The sequence below is a fragment of the Phaethon aethereus genome (assembly GCF_964289735.1).
Source record: "Phaethon aethereus genome assembly, chromosome: 4".
NCBI lineage: Eukaryota > Metazoa > Chordata > Aves > Phaethontiformes > Phaethontidae > Phaethon > Phaethon aethereus.
Genome location: NC_138578.1, coordinates 72,212,343 through 72,236,163, shown reverse-complemented (window position 1 = coordinate 72,236,163; position 23,821 = coordinate 72,212,343). Strand labels below are relative to the sequence as shown.

Below are 23,821 nucleotides of genomic sequence, written 5' to 3'. Positions count from 1 at the left end.
TCATCTGTATGATAAATGTGTGCCTTCTGGGCACATCATAAGGGGCGATTTTCATAGATATGGCCGAGACATGGAGAGCAGCTTATTGTCAATACCCAACATGACTTGCATGACAGCCAACACACTGCAGCAGCACTAAATCACTCACCCATTCTGTAAATATACTTGGCTGCCAAGTTAGCCTTGGTGGTGCACAAGAAGGTGGGTTTACTACTTTAAGAACTGTTTTCATAGTATAAATATACATATAAATCTTACCATTCAAAACTAGAGATTTTTTTTTTTTTTCTGGTTTTTCAGTTTACGGGGGCCTCATGGTGTATAGAGAGAGTAGTGTAAGCCCATCACTGCTTCAGTCCCCTCTGCGCTGCTCAACTACAGTGGATCAGAATTCCACAAAAAGAAAGGCCAGAGAGTGGAGGGAGCAACAACCATTTACAGATTTACGACTGCACAGCTCACAGGGCTTTAGTTACAGGAAGCAGCTTCCCCTTTCAAAATACTGTGTTCTTTAAACTCCAGTTCCCCCATGGCAAACAGTGGGTGCGAGACCGCTCTATATCCCGCAGCTCTTGCTGCTGCTACCTTAGCATTATTTTTTTAAGACACGGGATGGATGTCAGGAATATAGAAGTATCTTAGGCCAATAAAACATTGGAGCTTTGACATACTGTGTTCTCATTACTAAAGGAATTGCAACTTTGGTAAGGTCCTTACAGGCCATCACTAACTGATGTGCCCAGTTACTGTATCAGTCCTACCTAGTTAATTTCTGTGTGCTATACCACTACTTTGCTTAGACCAGCAATCTTTAGTCCCATTTTTGCTAGTCAGAGGTGGGTATTAAAAGCCCAGACTTAAGTGTTCAAAGGCTGTGAATTTTGCAGGAAAGAAGGCACATCCAGTGCTAAAGAGTAGGAATGGAGTCCTTTTGTTTTCTGCCACAGGTTGAATTACTGGTCCCTGTGGGACCAGTATTGCTGAGATGTAATTGAGTTGCTGGTTTTAGTTCCAAAATAAGTTGCATATGCATTTAAACAAAGTCTACAAGCCACTGAATACACTTATATGGGGATAAAAAGTAGATTAACTTAAAGACATTTCTAGGAATGCCTTATACCTTTCTCTTTTAAATTATCTCTGAAATAGGTTTTCTGAATTGCCTGGATATTTAAAAGACAAAACATAATTAAAGTGGTTATTACAATATTAAAGGTTTAAATCTTGTTCTTTTGTCATAGTAAAATCAGGGATCAGTAATTTCTCACTCTTACTGCAATCACACAGTAGCAATTTGGTCATATCCTGCTAAGGTCCTTACAGTTTTGCAGAACTATTGCATAAACACAGCAGAACAGTGCAGGCTCTTGTTCTGCAAACAACTGAAGTACTCTGTTATCTTCAGTAGCTCAAACACTCCATTCATGAAGAGACGTTACACAACTATGTTCAAAAACTTTTCACAAAATACCAGTAGATCTACCTCTGGCTGTTGTTGCTGGACAGTAAAAGGAGACTGTAATTCCTGTTACAGCAACTGTACTCCTTTACTGTAACTGTAAAGGAGAAGCATACCTGCCAACCACTTAGAATGATAAAAAAAGACAGTAAAACCAGTACCTTTCATCTTAAGCCTTGTTACTAAAAGTGAGCTCTTCTCCTGCTGAAAGAGTAGCTATCATGCAAGTCAAGTAGCCTCCTGGTATTCCACAGAAGTGTTTCAGGATTATCAGCTGCCACCTCCCTAAGAGAAGATGCTCCTCCCTGTTTTGACTTCTCACAAGTTTCTGCCAGGAAAACTCTTACACTTCTTGCTGCTTTTGGCTGAAGACATACAAACCTTCCTTTAACTTCTTAAACATTACTAAGCAACAAATGTAGAGAAAGGGAAAGCAAGCAGGGCAAGTACATCTTAGATGCTTTTCATTGCTGCATGTGTGACACCTGGGAGAAGGCAAGAATTCAGGGTGCAAATGAGGTTGATAGTATATTCCCTGAACCGAGTATTTCTACTTAAACCAGGACATTTGCTTAAACTTCACACGCTGTCTCCAAGACTTTTTTTTCCTTAGTGCCAAGCTGTTGAGACAACCCACTGCTACCCCAGCCTTCCAAAGCACCCCAAGAATGAAGATTCCTCCATTTTTCTCCTATAAATATAGGAAGTCATTCCATCAGGAAGCAGTAAAGACAAGCATCTTATTTCTTGATATCATGTGCTGGCATGCAGGAAACTATTCCACTTCTCTTCAAACCGACTGGAATTAGTACTGGGAAAACAGGTAAGGGAAAGTAAATCTAGTTTTGAACAATTTGGTGCAACTCCTGTAATATATCAGTGTAAAGCTCTATGGGTATCAAATTGGTATAGGCTTACATAAAGCAGTTCTATGTTCTAATCCAGCAAATCAAACAGTACAAGGAAGTGAGAAACGTGTTTACTGGAGAAACTAGAACCATGGTAGCCAAGACTTTGTGTTGCCCATGTGGTCTTGTTGCACAGGTGCCATCTTCTCTCCCCTGCTTTTATCTATCTTTTTATTTGGTGCTTTAACCTCTTTTCAGTTAAGTAAGCAACAGGAAGCTTCTCCACTTTAATCTCTGAAGTTATGCCTCTAAGAATGAATATTGCCTTAAGCTGAGCACAAAAATGCCTTGTGATTATGCAACTTGCAATAAACGACGATTTCTTCTTTTAAAACAAAGAAAAGATAAGGTATCCAAGCATTTCTGAGTTCTGCGCATCTCACAAAGATGTATTTACTCTATTTTTTGTAATAAATTCATCAGGTCTCAGACCTAGGCCAGCATATGAAATGGATTAAACCATGGGCACCATAAGTATCAAATCTTCTAAATGTCACATGTAATGTAACAGGTATTTTAACATGAGAACTTGGAAAGCATCACCAAAAAATCCTGCACCAGCAATACTTAAATGTCCCAAAGTCCTGATTTTGGACAGACAAAAACTGCTACAGAAGCCTGTGAAGAAACAGACAGGTACTTGAATTATTAATTTCTGAATTACACTGACAATAAGGGATTAAGATAACTTTACATGACTTTATTTAACAAAACCATATATTTACAGTTGAAAAAAGTTCCAGTTTGATACACATATCTAAACAAAACAAACTTGATTAACTACGTAAAACCAATTTAAACATGATGTACAGGGGACGTAGCAACAGTTCTCTGTAATCCTAGTTTTTAAAACATTCAAAAACAAGCTGTTACAAGGTACTTTTTTTTGCCAAATTAAATTCTTTACTAAATGAAATAACGTTAATGATTGATTGCTGACTGAAGTTGCAAAACAGCTTTATTATAAAGTGCAGGTTGTACAGAATTCCAAACATGTTTGATGTTTTTTCTGGTTTCTCTAATCTGCTGCATGTATGGGGGTAGCTGCAGACTTCCAATGTATTGCAGCATTTTTATTTTTCCTTAAACCCATGAAGAAAAGGAAGTTTGCATGATAGGGATACTTGCTCAATGAAAGTCTCATGCATCATGTTACAGATACTCTCAAGCACCTGAACAATAAAATTGTCAAAGTTTTTAATGCAATCCCTGAATTTATTACAGAAATCTTCCTTAATAGCTAATTAAGAGATTTGGTATGCTGCAAGAAACTTAAAAAGCTCAGTGGTAAGTAATTCTACGCCCTTACAACTCATCTCTGGTTTTATCAAAATTCAAGCGCTACTTTCAGATCAAGTTACTGAGAAGTTGAAACAGTTGCATCTTTAGGCAGGTGATTTTTTTTTAATGTATTTTGTTTGAAAACAAACTGTGCAAAGCTCCTTATTGCATTGCTCTTCTTTGTTAAAGAACATACCTTATATACACAAAGAAATCATTTAGAAAATATATACATCTTCTAAAAACAGAAAAGATCAAATCACAGAACAAAATAATTACATTTGCAAGTAACAAACAGTGCACATGTGTTGCAGAAGGCCTTCTTCCCCCAACTATGCCCATTTTCACTGTTACATTCAACATCTTACTAAGAAGAGAAAAAGGAGAACAGGCTGTCAATGGCTGCAAAGATACTCAGTGGCTAAACAATGCATTTTAACCAGACAAATGAGCCACACCTGTAGACTTGGTTTTAAAAGGAAATACAAATCTAGTTGCAATGAAGACAAATTACAAAGCCAGTTACAGTACCACCTTAAAACGTATGCTGAGGAAAAAATTGTCTCTGCATTTAATAAACTGTTGAAAAGCATAGTGCAAATGTTTCAGATGGTAGGCCTCTCATATCCTTCATGGAAAGGCATATTTGTTGTAGTAATAGAAAAAGTAGTATTAAAAAACACTTCCTGACCTTCCAGCTTTCTATTGCACTTCAAAGCAATGTAGCATGCAAGTACCAGTCATTGAAGGACCAAAGCGATACAAATTCTGGGAGAATTAACATGTGTTTTGTGATGTTTATTTTCAGTAAGTGATGACCTATAAGAAGTCTTACGGAGGAATTAAGATGGCTGACAAAAACCCACATCCATTACGCCAGGTACATAAAGTGGACAGGAAAAGAGGCCAATGAGGTATCAGACTTGCAAAGCTGCATTTGCATTACACATCTTCCAAAGTGATTCCGAGTCCTCACTTACCAGGGAATCTTGCTCTCAGTCTTTTTAATATTACAATCAAACCATCCTGCGCAGAAACAATGTTTGTACTAAAGGATTTTGTATTTTGATTATGTCCCACAGTCCTTTACATTATAGGTTGAGTTGAGCAGTGTGCAACCATTATTCTCATTTTTTTTTTAATCAGACAATGCCAAAATAATCAGCATAAAACAGACTGAAGAGCACTGGGAAACCGCTGACCATATAAGCTAGAGAATTTAGTAATGCCTGTTTACAGTTGACACGAATATTGCTTCAGTTAGTTTCCCTTTCCAATGATCATCATTATTTATAAAATAGATTTTACACTATACAATAAATGTTCTTGTAAATCAGAGGCACTCATGATTTACAGGGCAACATTCGTCTGAATGCAGAGAGGATCTAAGCTGTAGAACAGAATTATGCAAGCACAGTTTGCAGTCTCTGTAACTTGCTCCCATGTACTAGAGGCTGGAAAAAACACAAAGAAATGACAGCTGTACTTATCCTGGTAGTATTTGTCTGGCACATTCCCCAACTTCTTTCACTTGTCACTACATACCGATCAGCTCCACATAACGTTTTCCCACTGTGGCAGCAGCAGCTTCAGGAGATCCCACAGAATCTTTTCTTTCCAGCAGCAACAATGGCTTATGTAACTTCTCCCCTAAACCCTTCCTCCTCAGTTTTGCCAGTGAGCAGAGGTGGGTTTAAAGTAACTACAAAATTGCTTTTAACCATTTCTCAATTTATCTGCTCAGCCCACCATTTTATCAGCACAACTGGAGAGGTGGCACAAGACTAAGTAGCTGGTAGGCAAGAACACCCCAAAACAGCACTGCCCCAGAAGAGGGAGACACGGACCCACATTTAGTAGTATGTGACCCTGTGTTTAAACAGAGGAAAGAGAGTACAATTGGGAAATGATGCCAGAAACCCCTCCTTGAGTTTAAAATCTAGTCTGATTAACAGAACTTCTTCCACATGCATCCAGCTTGGAAACATAGACTTCCAAGGCATCTTGAAGAATAACTGGTGTTGCACTGCTAGCATGATTTCTCTTCCAAGTTTACTTTCTACTTAACTTTTTCTTACTTAAGAATGGAATGTAGTTCTACGTCTATGTGAATTCTTTGGTAAATGGGACCCACAGCCTATAAAACAATAAGCATTTATAAAGAAATGGTCCTTACATCATTTAACTATAAATTCCAGCACCAGCTATTTAAAATCCAGATCCAGCAACTGTTACGAGTATGGGAAATATATCCTGCCTAAGAACAAATCTGGGGAACAGCTTTCAAAGCAACTGGCATTGCTGAATGACCAGTCTTTTAAAACAAAGGAAACAAAAATTTTAAAAAACCCTTAATATTGTTTAATTTCACTGCCCTCATCAGAAGTACAGAATGTGTAACGCTGTCCACAGCAAATGCTCATTCCACTAGAAGTTTAAGGCTAAGCCTAGGTTTCACTTACAAGGGTTTTATCCCCCAATTTCTTTCTCCACCCCACCCCCCCGGCCTTCTCTTTTTTCTTCTCGCCCCTTTAAGGCTATCCTACTACTAAAAAAAACCTCTGTTAACACTTTGATTTGCAGGCTCATACATGTCAAACAGTACTGGATACTTTTGCCACGTTAGCTCTTTTCCCATGAGTCACTGGAGGCAACCATAATTTTAACGTTTGAGTGAAGGACTTCCTTTTTCCATTTCGCGGGTATCTTTCTGCAGAGCAGCCAGTATCTAGATGTTTCAAGGAATGAGAGAGAAAAAAGTATTAGATTTAAGAAGTGACTCAATAAATCGCTAATTTAATTATCTCTGAACAATACTATTTTAACTACTAAATGTAATCAAATTGACAGAACCTCTCCCATAAGTTCTTGTGGCATGGTAGATGCAAAGGTATTTAACAAGGTTTAAACTCAGTCTGCCCCCAACCACATACTTTTGAAGCCCAGAGGCGAGATTCTTATCCAGATTACACAAGTCTAGCACTAGTAAAGGACACCATCTGAAGGAAAGTTATCATTCTCAAGATAAATGGACTGTCTAAAAACACAGCAAGTGAGCAACCTAAGCAGCATGACATTATCTAAGAGTTCAGACCAGAATGACCTTGGCACTAACCGATGCTTGTCTGGAGCATATCACTCTCTCCAGATCTGCTTGCATCTTTTTCTGAAGCAACAAGTCCACATCCACATCGAAAGTTTGTATTTCGTATTATCTGATGCACAATTTTGTTTTGCTAGTCCTTGTGTAGAGCGCACAATGATACCCAGTTTCTCATGCTGCTTAATGTGTTCCCTGCCCTATAGTTACTCTCTGCTGAAGATGTTCAGCAGCATCCCCAAGAATCACCCTGGAATTTAATGCACTAAAGGACATTTCATCCCAAAGAATTGCAGTGACAAGTAACCAGCCTTCTTTTCTCTCTCTGACTGACTTCAAACCAACCTTTGCACCATCGGAATTAACAGGAGGTGGGACTAAATCATTGACAGGGGAATCACGCAATACTGCCTACGCTTCAATGCAAAACCATCCATAGCTGTTGCAACACCACCAGTGTTCAACACTGGTCTGAACAGAGCCAAAACATCACTAAGGCAAGCTGCATCAGATCCTCTAGGTACAGTGTGACACTGGATCTACATGCTGATTCCTGAGCATTCATCGCTCAATGACACCAAAATACTGATCCAGAAAAGCATAGACATTAAGCCAACTAACAGCTCAGATTCTTTGGTTATCTGGAAAATTTCATGGAGCAAAGATTTGAAACATACAGATTAGAGAAATGCTAAGCCAACAGTCTAGTCTGTTCTACCATCTCTATTTCTCTGCTGTTGATGTCAAACCAGTGAGTGTATCAACAGCCACTCACACTTCAGGCTCAGACTGTATTGGCACAAGGCACTGGAGTTCTTTGTAGGTAGTTCCAGTAGAAAAACAGAGCTTGCGGGCTTCCTACTGATAACCAGAGTCCTTGTTATCAGAAGTGCCACGTCTCTGATTTGCCAGGACTACTTTCAGTCTTCAGTCTCCTGATCACAGTCAGTCACCAAAGGAAAATGGAGTGAGATGGAAAACATACACTAACTCATCTGATGAGGGAACTGGAACTGTGGGATCTGAATTCATAAGCAGCCCATAACATTTTAGATGAGGTCCTACATACATCGTCACACGAGGATGTGACCCACAGGATACCAAGACCGTACAGCAAGATGAAAGGTTCAGGAAGCAGGCATTTTTTCTGAGTGCAAATACACCTACTGCTGAGATATGCATCTGAGTTTGACCAAATATACTCCTACGAAGTAGTAGTACCTCAAGCTCTGCTGCTTGCTTATGCAGTAGTTACTGTGACCAAATGAGATGATGCTAGAGATGGGAACACAAAGCCCACTTTTCTAAACTCATGAGCACTCTGCAATCCTCTGGCAACTAGTGCCCCATGTCAGTCAGTCCACCTGGAGTTCATCTTAAACGTAGCGCATCCATCACAACAGACGTTCATTTTGCCAATTTGAAAAGGTATTCCCCTACAGAAAACACATGGATACTACAGCAAAGCATCTCACTCCTACAATAAGTTAGAAATAATCATCCAGGTTGGGAGCATCCCAACTGCAGCCCACCTTCTCAAGCATATTGTGTGGGTGCATGCTGCCACAGACCCCGCGTTGCTACGAGTCCACCCACGCAACCAAGCCACACACTACCAAAAGCCTGTCTGTCCTAAAACTGCGAAGTTCAGGCTTCTGATTCCAAGCTCATCCTGGTGAACTTTAAAAACCTGAAGAGAGATAAGAGGTCATCACAGCATCTTAGTAATAGAAAATGTAATCCCATACACTCTTTACCTCGTTAATGTTTCTAGATTGGTTCCAACAGCGGTACCTCAGCAACTGAGGAGTCCCAGTAAGTACCTGGTGTGGGCAAACTCATAGCCCCTGCCCACTTCTGGCTTGGAAAAGGATGGCAGGCTAGAGAGTGAAGAGGCCTTCCTAATGGAAACTTACTCAGCAATGGAACCACCTGGTGAAGAAAGCCAGTTGGTGCAGAAGTCAAGACAGGTAAGACATCAGCCCATACCAACCTTACAGCATGCTGTGTTTTGAGATCTATCTGCATCACAGCTCGGGAGCATTTTTTCTTCAGTTTGCCACAACAACCATAAACAATCAGAAATTCCAGCACAGTCAGAACGAAGCTGATGAAGAGACTGAGGAAGACTTCCTGGGCTAGGTTACTTTTAAGTCTTCCTCCTGTTATGATAATTACAAGTGGCAAAGACTGAAAACCACTGGCTAAACAAGCCTATTACTTGGATTACTTGGCAGAATAAGATCACTAATAGGACCAGCATGGCTTCACCAAGAGAAAGTCCTGCCTGACCAACTTACTGGCCTTCTGTGATGGAGTGACCACATCAGCGGACAAGGGAACAGCTACTGATGTCGTCTATCTGGACTTCTGTAGGGCCTTTGTCACAGTCCCCCATGACATCCTTCTCTCTAAAGTGAAGAGACCTGGATTTAATGGGTGGATTGTTTGGTGGATGAGGAATTGGTTCGATGGTCGCATCCAAAGGGCAGTGGTCAATAGCTCAATGTCCAGACAGAGACTGGTGATGAGTGGTGTCCCTCAGGGGGACCAGTACTCTTTAAAATTTTCATCAATTACACAGACAGTGGGATCGAGTGCACCCTCAGCAAGTTTGCAGATGCCACCAAGCTGAGTGGTGTGGTCGATATGCCTGAGGAACAGGATGCCATCCAGAGGGACCTGGACAAGCTCGAGGCATGGGTCCTTGTGAACTTCATGAGGTTCCACAAGGCTAAGTCTGAGGTCCTGCACATGGGTCGGGGCAACTCCCTGTATCAATACAGGCTGGGGGATGAAGGGATTGAGAGCAGCCCTGCTGAGAAGGACTTGGGGGTACTGGTGGATGAAGAGCTGGACATGAGCCAGCAATGTGCGCTTGCAGCCCAGAAGGCAAACCGTATCCTGGGCTGCATCCAAAGAAGTGTGGCCAGCAGGTCAAAGAAGGTGATTCCACCCCTCTACTCTGCTCTGGTGAGACCCCACCTGGACTACTGTGCCCAGCTCTGGAGCCCTCAGTTCAAGAAAGACAAAGACCAGTTGGAGCAGGTCCAGAGGACGCCACAAAAGTAATCCGAGGGATGGAACACCTCTCCTCTGAGGACAGGCTGAAAGAGTTGGGGTTGTTCAGCCTGGAGAAGAGAAGGCTCCAGGGAGACCTTATTGCAGCCTTCCAATACTTAAAGGGGGCTTATATGAAAGATGGGGACAGACTTTTTAGCAGGGCCTGTTGCAACAGGACAAGGGGTAATGGTTTTACACTAAAAGAGGGTAGATTTAGACTAGATCTAAGGAAGAAATTTTTCACAATGAGGGTGGTGAAACCCTGCCACAGGTTGCCCAGAGAGGTGGTAGATGCCCCATCCCCAGAAACATTCCACGCCAGGTTGACGGGGCTCTGAGCAATCTGATCTAGTTGAAGATGTCCCTGCTCATCACAAGGGGGTTGGACTAGATAGCCTTTAAAGGTCCCTTCCAACCCAAACTATTATATGATTCTATGACTATGTCCCCTTCTCTGCAAAGGAAGCAGCAGTAGGCCGAGAATTGATTAGGCACGTGACCCTCATCCCCGTAAGACATGTTCAAAGAAATTGAACCATCTGAATGTGGAACGAGATTTGGAAGTTACTTGCAGAGACACTGCTGGCTGAAAAAAATGTTCTTAAGGATAGAAACAAAGCTGGATCTGTACCAGCAACTTATGACTGAGACCAGAAGGTAAATGCAAAATAAGCTGTGCGGAAAGCCGTGCCAGGAAGGAAACGCTGCAACATGCTGCTCTTAGCTGGGCAGCACAGGGTGTGCTCCCCCTTATACACAAGATAAGGCTCAGAAGGCTACAATCTAATCCTACTGTGACTGTTAGAAATTCTCATCTGAAACAGCAAGGCGGCAGTCCCCACCATCTACAGGCAGACTATTACTCCAGGAAAGAACCATAAACTCCCATAACCACTACATTTAACACCTTTCAGTTTCACTGCAAAAAAGAGTGGGCAGAGCTCTATTACAGCATGTTTCATGAAGCAGGTTGTATTACTGCTCTGAAGGGGAAAAAAAAAATATGGAGTTTACACTCCAATTGCTGTGGAGTGCATTTAATCTAAACTGTCCAGCATGATGGTTGTTTCAGCCACTTACCAATTTCCACATTCAGATGACACACTTCCATCTTTTTTTCTTTAAGCTGGAATTTAGTTGGAATTAACAGTGATAAGAATACAATTTTTGAAGTAAAGGCTTCAGTGCTAAATTGCAGTGAAGTCATAAAGAGATGTAGTCACTTTTTTACAACCCAAAATTAGGCAAACTGGATCCTCAAGGGTACTTAGATAATGACTATATGATCATGTGTCCTGACAAATTGTCATCTTCTCCCAAAGAGTAAATTTCTGCTTTTACATACTAAGTTGTAATGCTGCTAGCAGCCTTTGTAATTAATGGGTTAAAAAAGTTGTGTGATACTTCACGTCAACTCCACCCAACATTTCCTTTTTGAATGTTGACTGAGCTCTCGTTTGCCAAAGGAGAAAAAGCTTAGGGAAATCCACTCACCTGAACGTGTACTAAAAGCATGGAGCGAGCTACATAGTCCTACTTACCTGTAGAATTGAACACTAGCTCTGCTAAAACATTCTTCCAGATGTTGCCAAACCCCATTTTCATGAGTACAGTACAATCATCTGTTATCAAAGATCCAACATCCTCCTTACCTGAGCCCACTTTTTGTTTCTACTTTGCATCTGAATGGCAGCAATAGATGCAAAGAATTCTTCTGAAGGCAAGTCCTCTGGTAGCTTTGTTAAAAACTGGGCTATATGAATGAAGTCCATTTTGGTCAAAATATCTTCAAAAAGTTTTAATATTCCCAGGGCTGTACGGAATAAGAACTCTTCTCCATCACGGCAGAACACATCCCAGACACGACATGCCAAGTCCAGTGGCAAAGATTTACTGTACAATGTGAATATCCTGAAAAACAGAATAAAATTTTCAGAGTTACTGCACAAGAACAACATCTTGGATACCCGCAGAAGTACACAGACTGATTATTAGTTCAGTTTAAGGCTTCTCAAATATTTGTATCTGAATACTTTTTTTTTTTTTTCCCAAAAGTACTGCTGCTTAGTTGCTGCATAGCAATACATGAAACAACACAAAATTGTGCAACAGTTCAGGCATCTTGCTATCAATCTGGGTCTCCAAGTTTAATTTTCTCAGATCACAGCAGAAGAAACAATAGTGCATAGTTTTATGATGGACATACACTGGCCACAGGTATAATCAAAGGCATATTTAATCATCACTTCAGAGTTGAGGACTGATGAAATTTTAGCTGTGAGAACACAAAAAGCTGAATCTTAAGACATAATGTAAAGGCAATTTTGTGGATCAGATGAAGGAGGTGTGTAAAATTAACTCTGTATTGCAGGTTTGATTGACTGGCAAAGTAATAATAGTTTTGGAGGAAAGATCAGTTTAAACTCTAGTGAGTTGGGAGAAAAAACACAAGATGCCCAGAGAGCATGCATAGATAGCTGTGATAAGTTGGTGGCTCCGTGTGCTTGAACAGATATGATCTCCAAAGAGTAAAGGTAACAGCAGAAGCAAGAACCTCCTCCCAATTGCTAAAACTGCATTTTCATTAACTGCCAAGAGCACATTTCTTCCTTCATCAAAATGCTGACAGCCTTGTAGCCAGTAACACTAAGATGCTTCCCACTCCCTCCTCTATCCGACTACAAGGCAGAGCAGTTTTCATTGCCACTAACAATGTAATAACAGCAAGTGAAGAGAACTAAGCTTCCTGGAATCACGTTATAGCACATAAGGGAAAAGAGTTACAGTGGTTTTTCCTTCAGAATTTAGAGAGAGAACATTTCTCCACAGATGCACTGAAGAAAAGATCTCTGTAAAACTGCAAATAATTCCTTCTCCGGCAGAGGTCAGCAAAGACTCAAAATTAAATAAATCCTTTCCACATCTTTTAACACAAAATTTCTTTTCAAGTACGTTGAATCTTCTCTTGTGTTTAAGACTCCCCCTTATCCCTTCCAATATTTCTATTTAGGAAATTTGGGTTTACATTTAAAATTACAACGGAACATATATACACACACACATATATAGGTATATAATATTAATCAGTATATTTTCACAGCAAATTCTAGTAATCAAAGGTCTTCTACAGTATCTGCTTTTTACTATATAAAATTATTTGAATGATGTGTCATCAAGTATCCAGCTTCTCTGTGAATCAGTGCATTTCAGGAAAATAGGAAAATACATTCATTTTACAAGCAGCAAGATGAAACTAAACCATTTGCACAAATTCAGATGACAAGTAAATTGCAGGTCTAGGATCCCTAGGATTTTACTTCTATTTTTACATCTCATTGCAATGTTTTTGTAACAAGTGGAAATAGTTTACATTCTGTTCTCCAAAAAGCTACATCAGAAGTATAAAAATAAGCAAGTAAGAGGTAGAGTCTGGGATGACAAAAACCACTGTTGTTCATGTATGTATGTAAAATACATGTATGAACGTATAAGAATAGCATGATACAAGCCCCTTCTTTGGTTTACTGGCTTGTGTTGCAGACTTTGTATACTCTTTCAACATTTTTGCAGAGTCACGTGCCATACAGAAATGTCTTGCTACAGAATACTTACACGGCAGAATTAAGACTTTTTGTCTATGAACACACATGCACAGGAAACAGCAACAGCTTTTCCATTTAAAAAGAATGGTGTAATAGGAAGCAATTGAACTGAGTCCTTTTTCCTGGTCACTAAGTAGCAGGCAAACACTCAGCCAGAAACAAATAACAATGCCTACTTTTTTAATCTGTTTTTATTCACAAAAGCTACTGTTCTGCCATGATTCAGACTTAATCTGAATAACCCCTGTGTATTAAATCTGCAGCTATGCAGAAAATTAACTGTCACAAGAAAGAGTCAGAACTATTTATCAGAACACTAATTTTTGTAGGAAAAGATTTACTTGCATCAAAAAAAGATGTCACATCGAATAAGGTATTTGACATTGATCTCTTTGTAATATGGAAAGAAGTGCAATTTGCAGGAAATTCACAAGGCAATTAACTTTCATTAATACTAGCATGGAATTAAATGCATGAAGCCTTAAGAATGGAGACTGGGTCCCCTAGAATAAGCAATGAAACAACAGTAGGAGTCACCAATAATAAGAATGGATACAGCATTTTCTCCCTTCAAACATTTCCTACTGAAAGACATTTTTTATTAGACATCCGAGTCACTGGTCTGAAACCCAGCTGAAATTTATTATGGTAATAAAGCAGCTGCTAGACTAAAACAGTTACAGCAGCAGCTCTCAGCAGCAGCAGAGGACTTGCACATGACCTGCTCTCGCTACACTGCGGGATGATTTTCTGTCTGCAGCCCTCTCCCAGCTCACTAGCAGTCCCCGGTGCAGACAACACAGCTAACTAGCACAGAGGTGTCCAGTGTCAGAGTAACGTAAGTGCAGGCTGCTGGCCGCTATCTGTTTGGAAGAGGGGGGGAAAAAGCCCGAAGTACCAAATGCTCCTGCTCCTCCCAGCCCTGCTTATGATGAAACTGTACTTCGAGATAGATGCATGAGATCCTGGCTAGTTTGCTGCTCACGGGGAAATTGTATGACCATAACGTTATCAACAAAGCACAATTACCATGATAATCATAGGTCCTGTGTTTTCTTTCCTTTGTTCCTTCTCCCTCCCACCTTCCCCCCCCCCCCTTTTTCTTTTTTTTTTTAACTAAAAAGTCTTCATAAGCTATCTGACAACAGCACTGAAGACAGGTATGCCAGATTTTGGATTGACAACTCATGCACAACAACACTGATGCAAATCAGATCTTATATACCCCCGCACTACACATTGTCTTCCCATGTCTGTAAGAGCACAAAAATATTTCTGTAACTTCTGACCTCAGCTGTGGAAACTAATAAACTAATTCACTGTTCAAACTCATTCTTGGATCCTCCCTCCTTCACCCTGGTACTAATTTTTAGTTGCTACATTTTATATCAATTTCAACTACATCTGCTTTGAGACAAAGATTGCATCTTTTTAAGTGTTCATGCATTACTTTATTGTATAGTGGCATATCTGTTCTCTTTAGCACCTTTGGAGTTACTGCAATAAGCTTGTTGGTAAGTTAGTTTAGTACCATTTTAAAATCATTACAGTTGGGGAAAAAAAGTGGAAGCATTTACTTTCTTGCTTATAAGGGAAAGAAAAAGTATCATGTATTTTACAACACTGACTGCAACAGAGCAACCTCTTAGCACTCAGCTGATCTGACTGCATTCTAAAATGTTATCAATATAATAGAAATACTGTGTGAGTTCCTGAGCAATTTCCCAGCAGTCAGACGCACCCAAAGAAAGTCCTGCTCTCTCACCTAAGAGTACCACAGGGCAACGCAGTATTTCACTTGATTCCACCCTAACCTGCAGTGACAGGATAAACACACTGTCAACTGGGCTGAAGACTCATCTTTTGGAGTCTGGTGCCACCAGAAACCTTTGGACAGAATTGCAGTCCATTTTTTTCTTTGAAAAGGAGACATGTATTTAAAGCATCATCTTGAGCTTCCTTTATTTGGGGCAGTGGAGAATTACTGGCATGATGTGGACTATGTTTTTCTTAATGTAACAGTAAGCTTATAAATACTTCACTGGAAGTGCCCACTACAAATGTCCATACAAAGTGGCTTGGACCTTTATCATAACAAGCAAATGGTGTCAATAGAAAGTTAGTGTTCACAGAGCACAATCACAGTCAATGCAGTACTAAAGAACCATTGATCAATCCATCAGTACAAACAACGCCCTTGGCTAGAATTATTGCCAAAATGATTTTTCTGAGTAGGGATAAAGAGGTGTTTGTATAGCAGCAGCAGGCCATAAATAGACAGCATGTGTCCTTTGCAAATCCACATTCTGCTCTGCTCACAAGAGCCTGCGGTATATCAGCTGACAGAGCCAAGAAGCCAAAACCAGGCTATTCAGACACACTATTTCCCCTCTATACTCTGTGAACCTGACTGGACGTTGCTCTTTACACCCTTTACACACTCTGTTCCCTTTCTATTCTTCAAAAAAAGTGAAAACCTGTCTAGCTTTTGAATTCTTACTGTGAGATTTACCAGCTGGAGTTCAGGCTTGAAGCACATGAGTCCTTTTTAAAGGGATGCCTTACTTCTGGCAGTTATCAGCTGATAATCATGCCACTGTACCTTTTAATTAAATTCTTAAGCCCTTGGCATTTTCCCATCATAGAAGGCAGTGGTGGAACTGAAGTGGCGGGGGGGGACTCCCCTCCCTAAATCCTCTACTAGTCCCAAGAAAACCCAAAGCAGCATAGCTGGGCCCATCCATATGGACAGCATTTCTTTTTCTTGGAACATATCGCTTCAACAAATGGTTTAAGCACACCAATTTTACTGTTGTTCCCTGCAGCACTGTTTACAGGAAGCAGCACAAAGGATACTAGTTGATTCCTCTGTAATTGCAGCAGGAGCAGGAGGGTTTCCCAGCAACTGGTCTGTGTGGTACTGGCTACTGGAGCCCTCCCAGAGCTGGCACCAACTGAGATTTACTGCACACATGCCTGCACAGTAACCATGCCAGCCACTGGAATAGCAGCAGGCATCCCTTTGGAGCTCAGAACAAATACACATTTAAATAAAAGTAATGTTGTTAGAGCAAGGCTGCTTCATAGAGATTTTTACCTACAACCAAAAGGTCCATCTGTTCAGAGCAACACTGTACCATATTCTTCCCTGACTTTAAACACACTCAAACCACATTCTTTCTGCAAACAGTGCTGTTTTTAATGGGGCAATATCTGTACTACAGCAAATTCACTGTCAGCCATGAGCTGCAGGCAACCTTATAAAGAACATTTTCCAAAGTCCTCAGCTTTAATAGTTACTCACTTGTGAGAACTCAGACCCACCTGATTTCTCCTTATATCTTTTCTACATTACTTTCTGGAAGTAATGGAAGGACAGCACATATAAAGTCCAATTTGCTAAATCTCCAGTGGCCATTAAAAAAAAATTTAAAAAAATCTAAATCTGCTTCCTACAGCATCTAAGTATTTTACAGCAGAAAGTGTGTGTATATATATATATGCACACACACATATGTATACATATATTTATATACACATGTACACACACATATATATATTTAAAGATTATACCTAAACCTTACACCATTAAATATCAACTCCACTGTCTAACAAAATTAAAGACAGAGTGCGGACAACCTGTCTAGCTCAAGACAAGTGTGAAAAAAGTTTAATATAGGATCAGGCAGGACTACCTCAACTAGCCTACATTCCTGTGCAAGATCATAGTGTTGTGACTCTCTAGGGATGGGGAGGAACACAGTAAATTGTCATTGGGATTAAAATAAAGAGCTTTAATATGGATGCAGGTAGTCAGCAAAAAATGCTAAGGGTTGTCAGTCCACTGGTATAAAGACCTTGAGAAGCACCATCCACAAGCACTCCTGACAGAAGTTTCTTCCAAGTGCTCTTAACAATACCAACAGAAGGAACAAAAGGTATGTGCCCCACACACTCAGACTTCAACACTTCAGTTCTTTGCTCTTAAGTCAGCCTTTTTTTTTTTAACCTATAAATGTGCTCAGAGAGAACTGATCACATAAATGTTTACTCAAGAGAATACAATAAAGACCAGTCTATCAAAGCAAAATTGCTGAGGGGAACATAAACCTTCAGCCTTTCATCAAAACAGCTTTTTTCTAAATCTCTAATTTCTGGTATTGCTCCTCAGGATTTCCTCTTTACAAGGTAAAGCTCAGAGTTAGACAACAGAGTAACATTAACATGCCTGCACCATGAAGACACTTGTTTTTAGTCTATCCTACCTTAAAAAAAAATCACCTTATTTATGACAGCATCATATTAAACTAGTAATCCACTAAAAAGATGACAACCTCATGATTTTAATGTTGTCTATCCAGTTATTCTCTAGCATGTTTACAGCCTTCCTATTCTGATATCCCTTTTATTCAATTGCTTCCTCTATAAACAGGCTTTTTACAACATTGTCTGCGGCAATATAATTTCAACATCTTTCCTCTTATCATTGAACACACCAGCTTCTGCCCTCTTCCTTCCCTCTATCCTATACCAGTATTTTTTCTAGCATCTTCCTGCTCTGTGCATAGATCCAGTTCAGTTTAATATTCTCAGCCTTCAGTCATAAAATTCCTTCTGACAGTACCTCTCCCATCAAACGTTGGGAGAAGTGAGCCTATCCATTACACGCCCCCTCATTCTCCTATTCATGTTGCATTAAAATTTAATCCCAGTGTAAAAGCCGAGTCAAACAAAGCCCATGTTACACTCTCCTGTGTGCAAGAGCCATATCAAAATAAAGGAACTCAAGCAAAGGCAGGAGGAGGCCTGTATGGATGAACAAGAACCTCCTGACAAAATTCAAACGTAAAAAGGAAGCATACAACAGGCTGAAGGAGGGGCAGATAACCCTGGAGAAATAGAGACATGGTCTGAACATGCAGGGAAGGGGCTAGGAAAACCAAAGCCTACCTGGAGTTGAATCTGGCAATGGACATTAAGGACAATGAGGAGGGCTTTCCACAGTTACACCAGCAGAAAAAAATACTCAGAGAAAACATGAGCTCGTTGCTGAACGGGGCAGGGTACCTGGTGACAAAGTACATGCAGAAGGCTGTGGTAGTCACTGCCTTCTTCATCTCAGCCTTTACTGAGACTTGCCTTCAGGAATCCCAGGTCCCCCAGACCAGTGGGAAAGCCAAGTGCAAGGAAGCCCTACCCTAGGTGGAGGAGGATCACATTAGGGAACATTTAAACAAATTGGGCATATACAAATGTATGGAACCTGGTGAGATACACACGAGTGCTGAGGAAACCATCTGGTGTGATTGTGAGGCCACTCTCAATTATCTTTGAAAGTTCTTAGCGATTGGGGAGGTTCCTGGGGACTTGAAGAAAACAAATGTCACTCCTGTCTTCAAGAAGTAGGATCCAGGGAACTATAGGCTGGCCAGCCTCACCTCTATCCCTGGGCAAGTAATGGAAGAAAAATTCCTGGAGATCATTTCAAAACCTATGATGGGCAAAAAGGTGATTGGGAGAAGTCTCTATGGATTTATGAAAGCAAATTCATGCCTAACCAACCTGATAGCCTTCTACAATGACAGAACTGGCTTAGTGGATGAGGAGAGAGCAATGGATGTTGTTTATCTTGATGTTAGCAAGGCTTTAAACACTGTATCCCACAAAATCCTTGTTGATGAACTAATGAAGTATGGATTAGATAAATAGACAGTGAGGTGGACTGAAAAGTGGCTTGAAGTGCCATGCTCAGAAGGTTGTCATTAGTGGCATGAAGCACAGTTTCAAGCCAATCCACTGGTAGACTACTGCAGAGTTTGATATTCCTCCAATACTTTTAAACGTCTTCATTAAGGACCTACCTGATGGGGCAGACAGTACCCTCAGCAAGTTTGCAGGTGATAGAAAACTGGGAGGAGTGGCCGATGCAAAAGTCCATAGGGACCTTGAGACACTGGAGACATGAGCCGACCTGAGTCTCATGAAGTGCAACAAAGGAAAATGCCAAGTCCTGCACCGGGGAGGAAATAAGCCCAGGCACCAATACACATGGGAAGCCAACAGGCTGCAAAGTAGCTTTGCAGAAGAAGACATGGAGGTCCTGGCGGACAGCAAGTCAAATGTAAGTCAGCAACATGCCTTTGCAGCAAAGAACATCCATAAATTCCTGGGCTGCATTAGGAACAGCACTGCCAGCAGACCAAAGCAGGTCATCTTCCCTCCTCTCAGCACTGGTGAGCCAGCTCTGGGCTTCCCAGTACGAGACATGGACATACTGGAGCAAGTCCAGCTTGCCATGAATACAATTAAAGGCTTGCAGCATCTGAGATGCAGGGAGAGGCTGAGCAAGCTGAGACCATTTAGGTGGGAGAAGAGATGGCTCGGACTTAAGTGTGTAAAAATACTTGACAGGATGGTGTAAAGAAGACAGAGCCAGCCTCTTCTTATTTGTATCCAGTGAAAGGACAAGAACCCCCGGGCACAGATTGAAATACAGGAAAAATAAGATAACTTGTTTACTGTGAAGGTGGCTGAACACTGAACAGGTTGCCTGGAGAGGCTGCAGAGTCTCCATCCTTGGAGACACCATTCAAAACGTGACTGGACAAGCTCCTCAGCAACCTGCTCTATTTGACCCTGCTTTGAGCAGTGGATCTAGACTAGATGATCTCCAGAGGTCCTTTCCAATGCCCCAGCAATTCTATAACCTATGAAAACTCATGTATTCAAACTTCTAGCTGTTGGATTGGACTGAATTACTTTAAATGGATTTCTGTTTAACGGATCAGCAACATATTCAGTGCTAACAAATAGGTCTTAAAGATCACCAGGTATCAAGAGCTTGGTTCAGGTAGAACTGCATTAGCAGTACAGATGTTTTCCAAACTAATAACCTCTGAATGTCAGAAAAAAATGCTGTTACTACTGGGAATTCCATCTTTTACTCAATGTATTTAGTCAGATACCTGAGAACAGGAGAAGTTGTCAACAATTTAAGTGCAAATCAATTTTTGGCAAAAAAAATTTCATACTATCCTGAAACTGACAACAAAGTCTTGCTGAGAAGAGACATTTTAGTTGCCCCAAAGCCAAGCATGATAGGCAGAAATGCAAATACTCAATTTGGAGTGCCTTATACCACACTGAAATTTGGCACAAGTGCAAATAACATCCTTGTCTTTTTTCCTCTCTAAGGAAAAAGGTTCTAATTACACTAGAACTAAAAAAGAAGGCAGTTTCACCAAATACAAAGATCATAATTGTCTGTCTACTAAGTGGAATAGCTGCAGTAATTAAAAACATGCGAATACCCTTTAGCTCTTCAATTGGACTGTGTCAAGATGAGTTTTTAAACTACCTGTATTGGGATCCTCTAAACAGAATCTGGGACCACCTAACGTATGAGTGAGATACTGCCCAAGAGTCATAGTTCATCCTGCCAAAAGCTTAGGTGTTTGATTTTCTGTAGCAGCTAGCTTTTGTTGTATGGGCAGAAACACTATGTTTTAACTACTCATTTCCTGTTCTGTGCAAGAGGACAAACTCTAACTTTCAATGCAAGACTAGCAGTACTTTCTGGATACACACACCTGGTACACATCAAGCTGAAAAACTATCAGATTTTCTCAGAAGATCACTCCAAATGTGCACTAAATATGGATAAACACTGCTATACAGCTGTATTTCAAAATAAGCTTCAAACTCAACAGAAGTACAATAATACAGGTTAGGCAAATGTTGAAGATCACCGAAGTACGTGGGAATGATTTGGATTGACAAACTCAAGTACTGAACAAAAGATAAAGCCTTTATCTTAAAAGAATACTAAACCAGGTAAGAGCACTCCAGCTTCTGTCATGAATACTGACATGGAGGTATATGCTAGTGTGCACATTAATTATACTTTCAATGTCTTACCAATCAATAAGATAGATGTCTGGAGTTAAGTTATTTTTTTTGAAGTGAGCAAATAACTTTGGCAGATTTTCTTCAAAGAATACCTCAAATGCAGCAAAGTAAGTCAGCATCTGGGAAAATACAATGGGGAGAAAAAAACCAGTTAGCTGTATTAATAGGCTTAAATGTATTATCTGTTGTTGGATCAATGCTCTTCAAAAATAGGATTGTATGAATTAGATGATACAATAAAGAACTAAGCATTCACATAAAGGACAGCATCTTGCAAGCACACAGAGTTTAAGATCTATGCTATATACTGTTCTCATACTGAGCAATATAATTACTGCTTTGGGTCTTGGCCAGCTTCCTTTGGAAAGAAAAATACCAGCAGGAAAGAAGTTGTGTGCCGATTTCTCAAAATAATTATGATAACAGAATGGTGCTTTATGCTTGTGGCAGTAATTTAATATTACCCTGAATAAAATCCAAAGCCCAATGGATTATAAAATGAAATACAAAACTAAAACAATTTAATAGTCTGAGGCAAGAGTGAAGTGTCCAGTTGACTCCAATCGTAAATCCCATTCTAAGACCAAAGCTTTTTTTATACCATGTTTTAAAATGAGATAATAGCATTTCCATTGCAAAGAGAGAGACACTTAAGTTCACACAGAAAAGCCAAAGATCAAGACAAAACACCTCTGCAAGAGAAGTACATTGTGACTCCCCTCTGATACCATAACTCCTAAAATGCAATGCTTTTAAAACAAAGACTTCCATGTTATTTTAAAATTTGAATATTTAGGTCAAATCTCACAACAGAGGGCATGTAAAAAGCAATTCTTCCAATCCAACTAAGAGTTAAAAACAAAAGGATTTTTAGCTCCACCACTCCCCCCTGCCCTGTCCTCTTAATACTATAAGGAGTGAAGTTAAGCAAAGTCCTTGAATGCTTCAGTAATTTTAATTACAGTAACCCAATAGAAGCAATAAAGAATGGCTGCGATTACTTCAAAGTATGAGTTGTATCAGCATGCTTCTTCCCAAAACACCACGACAGTAAAGGGAAAAGAAAAGCCTTTTGGAGCCTTTTGTCTGAAATCCTTTTAAAGGATGAAAAATTTGTTTCCCCCCCTTTTTTTTAATGTCCTTACAGAAATTTTTCCCATTTCATCTGAATGAAATGACAGACGGTGGACTACCTTCATTAACAGCAGCAAATAAAAAAATTGAGCCTGGTAATCAGTAACAGTATTAAGGCTTGAAAGCCAATCAGAGATGCGTGTATGCTACAGAAATGAACATACAAAGTTACGTAAAAATCTCTGAGCCGTCAGTTACTGAGAAACAGCTTCATGGCAAACATGAAACCAGAAATCTAGAAATCCACTTTAGAGAGCTGTACAACTGAAACAGCTTCCCAATATGGATTTTTAAATGCATCGAACCCAAGCATCGTATGGTATCTGTGAAGATAAAGAAGGAAGGAGCTAATGCAACAGTCATACTTCCAAAATGATCTGTTTATATGCTAGCACCCTAGTGTCCTACTGTTTAAGCAACAAAAGCGATTGTTATTATGTCATACATTCCCTTGCTTTATTTCTCCCATTTGAACTCCTGAGAGACAGATCCTATTTTCATAGTGTTAAAAGGTAAATAAGTGAGAAAGAAATACAGAATGCCACATATTTTACAACAAAAAAAAAAACTTTTAAGGTAAATTAAAAGGACATTTCAGGAGGTGTACCATAGCAAAATAAGACACTTGAGTAGCCCAGAGTACATGCTAACAAATTTTAGGGACTCCAGAGAGAATCAGGAAACCAGCTTGACTGAGAACTGGAAGGGTCTTCTCATCTGATTCCCCCAGACTCCTCTTCAAACACAGCTGCTACAATAAGAGATGGGATACCTGGTTCTCCCTGCAACGGTATTTTTCTCAACCTGTTAGTTTGAAAAGCACCTTCAAGACGCTTCTGATGTTAAGGTGTTTTCAGCTTTCAAGTACAGTGCTCAATGTGAAAAATCCCTACAATAATATTCTTAAAACTATTCTCTGAGCACCATAAAATAGCAGCTGAACAATTTCATTCACCTGTCTGTTCAAAAAGGTTAGCGGGGTGGGTTTTGGTTCGGTGTTTTTGAGGGGGTGTGCATGTGTGTGTGTGTTGGGTTTTTTTTTATCAAGCGTGTTGCTTTAAAATAAATTCTGACATATTTTCCAAGCCACTGAGCCCACCAATTTATTATTTAAAAAAAAATATATTCTTGAATGTTGATTAAAGTTTTCTTGCGTACTTACAAGGCCATGGTCCACACGGAAAAACGCCATCTGACAGGGTTTATTTAAAAGGTTAGAAAAAGCAATGAAGGCATCTGCAGTATCCAAATTCAAGATCAATACTGCTGCTATGAATGACATGCCCTGTACCTGAAGAAAGGAGAAGTGTTACCATTCAGCAATAACTGTGTTCTTCCAAGAATACTTCCTCATTTTGTCCCGGTA

The 23,821-nt window shown here is 40.1% G+C and overlaps 1 protein-coding gene across 1 annotated transcript in view; it reads right to left on the bottom strand.

Annotated features, from left to right (window-relative positions):
* Nucleotides 1–6,310: 6,310 nt before the first annotated feature.
* Nucleotides 6,311–23,821, bottom strand: part of TBC1D14 (TBC1 domain family member 14) — a gene marked incomplete at its 3' end in the record, with an annotated part of 70,961 nt that continues 53,450 nt past the window's right edge. Inside the window, exons 11-14 of the mRNA XM_081999339.1 lie at nucleotides 23,618–23,746; nucleotides 21,331–21,440; nucleotides 11,464–11,722; nucleotides 6,311–6,376 (exon numbers count right to left, since the gene is read on the bottom strand). Coding sequence (XP_081855465.1) covers nucleotides 6,311–6,376; nucleotides 11,464–11,722; nucleotides 21,331–21,440; nucleotides 23,618–23,746 — 564 coding nt within the window. The remainder of the gene's footprint in view (nucleotides 6,377–11,463; nucleotides 11,723–21,330; nucleotides 21,441–23,617; nucleotides 23,747–23,821) is intronic.